This window comes from Gasterosteus aculeatus, chromosome 11, assembly GCF_964276395.1.
Source record: "Gasterosteus aculeatus chromosome 11, fGasAcu3.hap1.1, whole genome shotgun sequence".
NCBI classification, from domain to species: Eukaryota; Metazoa; Chordata; class Actinopteri; order Perciformes; family Gasterosteidae; genus Gasterosteus; species Gasterosteus aculeatus.
Window position 1 is genome coordinate 4,212,828 of NC_135699.1, and position 10,718 is coordinate 4,223,545.

General features: G+C 42.1%; 1 protein-coding gene across 1 annotated transcript; it reads left to right on the top strand.

Moving 5' to 3' along the window:
* Window positions 1-8,273: 8,273 nt before the first annotated feature.
* Window positions 8,274-10,208, top strand: LOC120827837 (uncharacterized). The gene is made up of 5 exons (XM_040190961.2): window positions 8,274-8,538; window positions 9,195-9,291; window positions 9,470-9,502; window positions 9,593-9,646; window positions 9,888-10,208. Exons 1-5 carry the CDS (start codon window positions 8,413-8,415, stop codon window positions 9,917-9,919), a joined length of 342 nt encoding a protein of 113 aa, XP_040046895.1. The 5' UTR covers window positions 8,274-8,412; the 3' UTR covers window positions 9,920-10,208.
* Window positions 10,209-10,718: the final 510 nt, after the last annotated feature.

The window sequence follows — 10,718 nt, forward strand, 5'->3', positions numbered from 1 at the left end:
GTGCCTTGCGGCTGCAGCAGCAACACCAATCAGGATCCAGGAGGTGTGTAAACACACGTTGTGGATCAGCCCAGTGGTCCCCAACCTTTCTTACCTCACGGACCAGTTTCATGTCAGACAATATTTCATGGACCGGTCGAGAAGGTCCGACGGGGGGGGGGGGGGTGTAGTAGTCGTTGCGGCCGGAACGACCGACGGGGGGGTAGTAGTCGCGCGCTCTGTGTTCGCTGGTCGTGCACGGTAAAAGGACAAGAAAAACGCCTGGTGACGCGTAGATTAGAAAACAAGTAAGTTCTCAACGTGAAAAAAACATGCTGTATGGGCTATTTATGATGACATAGGTAGTACATGAGTGTTCCTTTAACTTATGTTGTTCATACACATGTATTCATTGTCATTGATTGTGTATGACTTTTACTGATAACATAATGCAATATAGCCAGGACAGCCTTACAAGAGTCGCGACGCTTTGTGTTGCGTTGCTTCGCACCGCGTCAAGGTCTGTATGATCACAAAATTCAGAGTTTACCCACCTCTAATTTTACCACTACAGCACTGGCCGTCACGTTCAAATAAATGCTTAGCAGGGGAAGTGAAAACAACTTCAGATCCTCCGTTATTCCAACCTCTGCTGAATAGGCAATGGTTTGTTGCCTGAATAGGCAACAAACCATTGCCTATTCAGCATAGCCTGTAACTATGGAGCCAATGAACGCAGGTTACCATCTTCGGGATCCAGAGGAGTGAACATGAACATAATGCTGCAATAGAGAAGACTTTAAACTAGATGCTCAAGTTGACAACATTTACTGGTGTAGTGAATCAAGTGAGAAGTACAGTCATTTTCTCATCTAATCGATTATTGTGATTAAATATATATTTCACTGTAGTAACTACCATCCTATTACATCCTTTGCTCAGAGCGTTTGTTGTCTTCCATCCTCCAGCCGCAATTTAAGATCCACTTAATTTTGTTCCATTGTTTTGTCAAAAGACATGATTATCCAGCGTTGTGTGCACAAACCAGGTTATCAGCTAAACAGGTTCTCCTTATCACTCAATCAACACTCACCCACCCACCTCTGTGTGCATTTGAAATTTACCTGATGAATTGAATCACATAGAGAACACTTTGTGAATGTGACTAGGATCAATCAATCCGTGCTGGTCTGGACCTTTTTAATTCAGTAATAATAATTGTAATGACAACAAGTAGAGCAGCTGTTCTCCAGGGTGGTGAAAGGCTCTGGGGGAATAAGATAAATAGATAAACCTTTTTAGAAATATTGTTATTTCCTGTTTTTGTGTCAAGGATTAAATAAGAATGTTGATTGCACTCTAAAGTTTGTACGGTAGATATGAAGCTAGAACCAGCATTTGGATAGTTAGCTTAGCATAAAGAGCTAGACTGCAGCTGTCCAAAGATAACAAAATGTGCCTCTCCCCTTTTGACAGCCGGGTCACCTGTTTTTCACTTGTTTTCACTATTCGTGCTCAACTAAAGCCAAACTAGTGGTTGTAGATATATAATGTAGAGACAAACAGTATTCGGCTGGTCATTGAGCTGAGATTGACGAGAAAAATGCATGCAACTCCTGCTTAGAAGCAACACTCCGAACAGTACTGAACACAATTAGCAAAAGCAAATTAGCAAAGGTTTCATGGAATTGATCCCAAGGAATGAAACAATGTGGAAATTAGCAGCATACATCTCTCCTTCTGGCACAAACTCAATCCCCCTCTTGCATTCCAGGGGACCTCAGAGAGGAAGAGAGGGCATGAGGCAACACATGTATGCAGCAGTAAATTCTACGCAAGCTTTCACACACACATTCACACGAGAGGAATAAACATGCGCGTGCCCGATGCACGCTCAGATTCGGTATATAAAAAAAACACCCCACCACACACAGATATCTGGTTCTCTGAGGCCCGAGAAGGCAAAGATTGAGCGGTCTAATTATGAAGTTGGGGGGAATCCAGTGGTTTACAAACTGTTTTTATTACTGTTGCAACATACTGTATGGAGCAAGTCAATGCAATATGGGTTCAGAGCTTCTGGGCCGGGAAAGCCCCGATGACAAGTTTAGGTAGATGCACATATATATCTATGTAGATGCACGCATGCGTAAAGTTGCCTACTCTCTTAAAGGAGCCATTAATGTTTGATGCCATTTGTTACCCAGTATGAATTGCAAAATATCTTTTAAAAAGGTATCTGTAAGGATATGTAGTCAATCGACAAAAAGAAACATTTACTTTATTTGAGTAAGGAAGCTTATTGTCGAGTCATCATTTCAGTTGTCTGAAGCATGACATTTCACATTTCACTTAAAATTTGTCATGGCTAGTGAAAAAATGTGGGATGTTAAGGTAGACCTCAAACAACACTTTTCATCTCCAGGCCAAAACTTCTCCTCAAACTGCAAATGTAGTGTTGCAAAGCTATATAATTTGTGAAAAATTGTAGATACATCATTAAGTAAAGTAATATAAGTGAAACAGTGTAATGTAGTTTCTGCTGGAGACGTGATTCTCATTCCCTTCTGTCTAAAAGGAGCAGTGTGTAAGAATTATTGCCATCTACCGGAGGCTCCAATCTCCACCCTCCCCCCCCACTTACTGTGAGGGTTTGGTCCTGTCCCACTGTCTCACTGCAGAGTGGATGAGACTCTCTAGCAGACATTCTGAGCCCTTTACGAAGCCTTTCTGTAAGTCAGCATTGGATGCAGACAATGTGCAACAGTGATGTTAAAAACGGGATAACCAGCGAAAGCGTGGTGGCGTAAAAAAAGAGGACGGCACATGTGTGTTCAGGCTGTCATATTGAAATGTATACATTTAAAACATTGAAGGTTGCATTCTATTTTCTGTTTACCTCAGGTCAGTCTCCCACATCACAGCGAACGATACATAGCCGACAAACGCACCAAACAATTGTATTCAGTTGGACATTTTAACATCTAACGGCCGTGTGAGAGGAAACAACATTATTTTTTGTTTCGTGGTTGTCAATAGAGGTTTTTGCAATTTGAATAAATTACTAATAAATAACTTTAAACATAAGTTTCACTCAGTTAGGAACCTTTTCAAGACAAAAAAGAACAAGAACCACTCCACTTTTGCCCCCGTCCCAGGTGGGGTATTTATCATTTTCTCCTCGCTGCCTCAAGTGGTTCTGTGCTCTTATTTCTGCTCTGACAGCGAGGAAGGATCTCTGGGGGCGAGGAGACACGAGAGCAGGCTACGTTTTCGATTAGTCCAAAAGGTTACCTCCTAACGTCCGTTCCTAACCACTGTGGAAAACGTCACGGGGTCAAGGAAACAAGGAGTTAGGAAAAGAGACGGAAGACGTCAGTCTGTGGTGACGAAACTTAAAGGAATTGTGGGACACGTTCATCTCCTTTCCTTTTGTAAAGGAAGGTGCAGTGGTTCCTGTGCTAAAGGACCCTTAGTTAGGAAGCATTGAAGCTCCTTTCCTTTCCTTCCTTTAGAGAATTGGAACAGCTCCTATCATGGCAGCCACTTACACCACCTGCAGCTCATTTCACTCACTCAGGAACCTTCCAAAGCAAAGAGGACTATTTGAAACCAGCCTGAGTGACTGGAGTGTCATTTAAAGGTTAAGCGAAACATGGTCATTGCTGCAATGTGTGTTTTGCGCGCCTGGACTGATACATATTTTCCTGTTTGTATTCCGTCTCAATAAACCACAAATATAGTCCTGCTGCCTATGCTGTCTTTATTCTCCCTTGTTGCCACTGTAGAAACAACTGCCTCCCAGGCCACATGACTACCAAAGTCATATAGGGGAAAATTGTGGTAATAAATATCCCTTCTTATGTCGCTGCAAGCAACATGTTGGGGGATAAAATGAGCCTCTATAGTACATACACCATGAATTAAATTGAGCTTTCTAGAGTAGAAATATGCAGCATCCATGAGACGGATACAGGGGAGAGAAGAGGGGAACAAACAGTCACAAGCTACGTCGGAGGGAGCGCCCTGCAATGCCTGTGCTGACCTCGTGCTCCTTTGTCTGCTTGCTGCACGTTGCCCACTCTGTTTTTCATTCGCAGCGTTAGACAGCGAGAGTGAATCGAGTCAGCTGACGGGGAGGGAAAGGTGAGAGGAATCTGACGGGACAAATGAAGGCTGATTGCATCTGCTGTGAAAATGATTGGCAGCCCAAAGAGAAGCTGCCTCTCGTCACCTCTGGGTTTTCCTTTAATTTGTACCTGCCTCCACCCCTCACGCCGCACACAAATGTCCTATTTGCTCCTCTGTTTTACCGCCGTCACTTTGGGTTTTTGCAATTGCATTTGTAGAAAAATGGAGGACACGGTTAAAGGTGGCGACGCATGGGACTGAATTCAGGAGCAAGCTCAAATTACATGTATCAACATATTCATGACACTTCTGTTGTGCATGAAGTAAGAGAGATTCTGTGTATTTAATCAGTTTGGAAAGTTTTGTCTTTTTACAGTTTTTAACATTTTATTTGAAATACTTGTGCTAGCCACACTGCAATAAAATAAAAATGATGTTTCCTCAGATGTTTCCTAAGCTGTAAACATTAAAAGGCTCACTGGAAATACAGTTTTAGTGTTAGCATTGTCTTACAGCGGCATAATTGCCTAAAAACCTGAAGCTTTTTAATGTTTACTTGCATGCAAAACTGAGGACTCATTGTTAAAAAAATGACAGCACTAATTAGGCGGTAAATCTTCCACTGTTATTGTTTCAATTGCTCAATGTAAAAAAACATACACCCCAATTCAACAACACTATCTTCCTGTCACCTACTTTCTTTTGGTTGTTTATATGATCGCCAAGACAAATTCCTTGTATGTTTGACATATTTTGGCAATAAATGTTTCCTGATTCCTGATTAATTTTCCTCTTCTGGGTATCATCACTGTGATTTGATATTATCATTATTACTATTATTATTAGAGTCATGAGGAAAAATTAATTAAGAATGTGTCTTAAATGGATTGGCGATATCTTGGAGTGTGTCCTACCAGGTGTGTTGTGTTGATAGTGAGTGAGGAATGCCTTGTGTACCCAAAACTGCTCCCTTGGTGGGGAACTGGATTTTAGTTCAACTTTATCACTTTGCTCACAAGTTATTGTAAAAAGCTATTAGCAACAAAAAGAAAACTGAAAAAAACCCTGAAAATAAATGTTGTTTTCGTGTTTCGAAAACAACGTTTCTCAATGTGTGCGTTGGAACCCCAAAAGCTTTGAGCTTTTTGCAGTTTTCCTGTAACGTCCATTAACAATCTTTAAAGGCTCCACAAACCAAATTGTCTACGTATCCACAGTGAGGCATGGTGGTGGAAGCATCATATCCACAGTGAGGCATGGTGGTGGAAGCATCATATCCACAGTGAAGCATGGTGGTGGAAGCATCATATCCACAGTGAAGCATGGTGGTGGAAGCATCATATCCACAGTGAAGCATGGTGGTGGAAGCATCATATCCACAGTGAGGCATGGTGGTGGAAGCATCATATCCACAGTGAGGCATGGTGGTGGAAGCATCATATCCACAGTGAGGCATGGTGGTGGAAGCATCATATCCACAGTGAAGCATGGTGGTGGAAGCATCATATCCACAGTGAGGCATGGTGGTGGAAGCATCATATCCACAGTGAGGCATGGTGGTGGAAGCATCATATCCACAGTGAGGCATGGTGGTGGAAGCATCATATCCACAGTGAAGCATGGTGGTGGAAGCATCATATCCACAGTGAGGCATGGTGGTGGAAGCATCATATCCACAGTGAGGCATGGTGGTGGAAGCATCATATCCACAGTGAGGCATGGTGGTGGAAGCATCATATCCACAGTGAGGCATGGTGGTGGAAGCATCATATCCACAGTGAAGCATGGTGGTGGAGGTGATTCCTCGTCAGAATTGAGGGACAGTTGGATGGCGCCAAACACGCGGCAATCCTTGAAGTAAAATGGTTTTACCTCAATCCAATGGAGAGTCTATGCCAAGATTTGAAAATTACTGTTCACAGAATGTCTGTTTTCAATCGGACTAAGCTTCAGCTTTTTTACCAAGAAGAACAGGCGAACATTTCCATCTCTAGATGTGCAAAGCTGGTGGAGACATACCACAAACTTTAATTGCAACTGTAATTGCACCGTGAGGGCATTCTACCTAGTATTGGCTCGGGTGGGGAGGGGCAGTGAATACTTCCAACAGGTGTCAACTTTTTTGTTTTCATCATTGTTTGTGTCAAACTTAACAGTATTTTGCACCTTCAAAGTAGTATGCATGTTGTGTTGACCAAATGGGGAAAAGTTTATTTGAATTCCAGATTGTAACTGTCGAAAATGAAGGGTGAATACTTGCAAGGCTCTATATATTCATGTCAATGCTTACTTTTTCTCTTTTTTGATGCAAAGGATGGTAAACCCTAAAATGCTAATTTGTGATATTGGACTATACAAATAACAACGGGCTTAAACTGAATTAAACGGTCATCTGTTTGATTCTCAATAGTTCCTGATTTTTAAAGGAGACTGATTGCATCAATTTCATTTTAACCTTAACTCCAACTACTATTATTAGATGAAATAAGTGGATACATACATTAAAAATCAAGGGTCAACCACAGTCAATGGTGCAGTTAAATATGACTGATTGAAGGTCAGCTCTGTGACCTTGAATTTGATTCAACAAGTATGGATGACTAAAAGATACATTGATGATGTACACTCCCATTTGACAGAGAGCTTCATTTCCCACATGGATATATATTAAGAGATTATGAACTTTGACAATGACGAACATATCTCCGGCCGATTAGAAAACTTGAATCACTTGCTTCTCATGCTTCTTTTTTTCTCGGTGTGAATGTGTGTGTGCATGAGTTTCAAATGTTCAGCCCAGGCATCAGGAAGAATCAAGTGTTTTGTAGAAGCTCAGAAGACTCCTTTGGGATCATAAATATTAAGAGTTGATGAGACTGATCTCAGGACATATTTTTGTTGCATAAACCTGACTATATGAATGTCGCAGTGATTTTTCAGTTTTCTGTAATTGACATTGACTTTTTCAGGTGTTATCTACCAGTCTCTTGTCTTTTCTTCTTATTTTGTATTTTCAGGACTTGTCTGGACATCAAGACCCCGAGTGTAGGTGCCCCCCCAAGCTCGTTCTCATACCCAGGTCACACACTCCTGCTTTGTGACGTACCGAGGCTCACAGACCTCACAGGCCGTCCACAGCAGGGTGAAGATGCCTCCGGCTGCTATCAACCAATTTAAAAAAGGTTGTGCTTTGGAATGTAACCAAAGAAAAACGATCAGATAACAACATCATTCACTTCCACCAACGCCACGCTCTCTTTCTCTGTTCGGATGGATTTTAACTGTTGTTTTTCCAAACAGCAAACAACAACTTGAATACATCTTAAAACTTTTTCAAATAAGAAATTGACTTTAGTGTAAAAAAATGTTTCCCTACCTTGTTAATCGCTTTGCGGATCCCCAGGTTTACATTTGGGGGGTCCCCAACCCACAGTTTAGGAAAACTGTTGTAGATATATCTTCATGGTGATGCATGCACAAACCAAAGAAAGAGCTAAAAGTGTTGACAACCCCGCCGGCCAAAAATCTACCTTTGGCTTAGAGTTGCACAAGAATCATGGAAATGCCCCAAATGCCGAATTCCAAATATTGTTGTCTGCACTGATTATTTATGGTATAATATGTATCGCACAACACTTGCCCACGCATCTGCAGAGACGCACAAAGAAAGGAGCAATACATCACAGCTGAAACAATCAAATTGTTGGTGACACGAGCCATAAAGGCGACACAAAACATGAGGTGTTGTTCAGATTTGAAGGCAGGCCTGAAATTGAAAATAAAGCTGTGTATTATTTGTGATTGGGTTTGCCCCCCCTCCCCCTCCCCATCTGGTTCTTTCCAGTGCACCTGATAACCAGAACACACACTGAGGCATCAGCTTCCCCTCTGTTCATTCATACCATTTAGCTGCTTAATGAGCTCCTCAATCATGCACGCAAAAGAAGAATCAACAAACCAACGCGTCCATCCTTCCCAGTTTAAGAAGTGCTCAGTTAGCTTTAGACATGGGGGAGGGGGGGGGGGGGGGAGTATTCGCTGTCAATACGTCACTTGAGAGACAAAGACAATAAAAAAACGTGGTCTGCGGACACACATATTTACTTGTGGGGGTTGGTGGGCGTGGGGGAGCGGGGCGGGGGGCGGAGGGACTTTATAAGAGCAAACGCAGACCTGCACTCAGGACCAACGCGCCAAGTGCAGAACCAAACCCACGTGTTCCTCTTTTTACCTCCGTGTTGGGCGTGAAGCTTTTGGTCTCCTGTCCGAGCCTGCGTGCACTTTTGTTCCGTCAGCCCTCAGATGGAGGCTCTGAAGTTCGCCGTCGTGTTGTCGGTGGTCGTGTTCGTGCAGGTGTTCGGCGCGCTCGGGACGCCGATCTCCAACGAGGAGGAGGACGCGGACATCTGGACGGTGGAGAACTGGCAGGTAAAAGGGAACCGGCACCGGATACGTGTTTAGAGGCGGATTCAGATGCGTTTTGGTTTATAGCTTTATCGTGGATGTGTTGCTTAATGCATTTGCATTCATGTCTTCGGAGATAAAGATTCTTTCCGTGCGTAATGAAAAAGAAATGCATTGACGCCTATGAAAGTTTATATTGGGTCAGTTATTGTATTTCTTTCCCAAACCATTAGTTGGAGCGACTATTAAGATGAGCTAAGTCTTCTTTGCCTGCAGACACGCGTGCTCTCCAAACCAAAGAAAGTGGATCAGACAGAACAGCTGCGCGTTATCCAGAACACGATGAGCGGAGCTCATTTTAGTGAAGAACAGACGTTTCAGTACAAGTAGAACTGAGTTGAAACTGTAAGTGTCGGGTAGACGGGGATGAAGATGAAGTCTTCACAACCGTCCTCCGCTTATCGTCTATTTGTTTGTGACGTCTTCCATCCTCAGTTTCAGCACCGTGGACAGCACCAGCAGACAGTGGATGACTTAGGAAAATATTGGACTTACTCACGTTCCTGTGGCAAACAATGCGATGACTCACGACGTGTGTGTGTGTGTGTGTGTGTGTGTGTGTGTGTGTGTGTGTGTGTGTGTGTGTGTGTGTGTGTGTGTGTGTGTGCGCGTGCGTGCAGAGCTACCCGGTGGAGAGAGGAATAACCATCCGGCTGGCGGACCTCATCAAGCGGTCCAACGGGCAGCACTTCCACGGCCTGATGGGAAGGAGCTCGGGTAAACAAACAAAACAAGTGATCACACAATCGTGACACTTTTTGGATTATTTATGTTATAGTTATTATGCTTAAACAATGTATTTTTATTATTTTTATTTATCTCCTCTAAAGTTTGCAGTAAAACTTGTAGTTTCTCAGCAGGAAAAATAAACACTGGATCCCTCCTTTTGTTTCAGGCACATCTCAACCTTTGAGATTGGGCAAGAAAAGTGAGTGAGACAACAGTTTTAGCACCAGTTGTTATCATAATCTGGTTTCTTCTGAACCCCTGCATTTTTATCTCTTGGTATCTTCATCAGGAAATAAAGGGGAGATGTTTGTTGGACTCATGGGCAGAAGGAGTTTAGATGGAGGTAATACGTCTTTTTTGTAATTCTTATTTTCCTCTGTTCCTGTCAAATCAGCACTGACCGTATTATGATCATTATCATTATCAGGATATTTGTCATTTTGTGCTAAAGGTCTCAGGTGTAATTATTCTTCATCGCTTGTGCACATTTTATTCTTCATGGCGTCCTTCTCATCGTTTCTGCCTGAGGACATTCCTCGTTGTCAACTCCGGATATTTGTTCTTTTTCTCTCTATTTTTTCCAGATGTGGAAGAGGAATGGAACTCTGACTCATAATAAAGATGAAAAATGAAACAACCTAAAAATCTCCATAATCAAAGCTGAGATTAAACATCATTGTTTGTGTATAATTCGGTCCTGTTGTTGATCAACTGGACGTAGAGTGTCTCAGCCGGACAAAAGGTCTTTAATCTGCTGCGAATAACTGAAATCATCACTGATCCATAATGCTTATTGTTATCAATATTATCAGTAGTATTTAAATCAATGTACATGTAAGCCGTATGTCTTTTAAGAGTATTCTTGATGTTTTTTAATTCTAAATCCATTAAAGCTGATAACATTATCTACGTGAGTCTTTATTCTGTGTTGCCACTGTTAAGATTAATGTGGATGAATCATGACGATAGAGAATATAAATATTAACGCCCATCGAGATGAACCATCATGACAAATAAAACAACTGTATGCTGATTTTGAAGTATTTTTCATTATTGAGGAAATAAAGCTATAGTTATATAATATTTGCGTAATGTTACAACTTAATGAATAAAGCATTATTTTGTCCACGTAGTTATTTCGCTACTTATAAATCGCTGTATCAAACATTGGTAAATTTGTGCTTGCGTCATATTCCTTCAAGGTGCACTCAAGTGGTTTATAGTGTCGAACCTTTAACAGAGAAATCCTGACTTTTAGTCACTGGTATACAACTCCAAGACCACCGGATCCACCCTGTTTCCCAAAGCAGCGCTTTGCCCCGTGAACAGTCGACAGTTCTCAACGCATCCTTTCTGTTCCAGATGTGATCCGTGATCACTGTGACATCGCCTTACTTTGTCAGGCTGAAGCCACG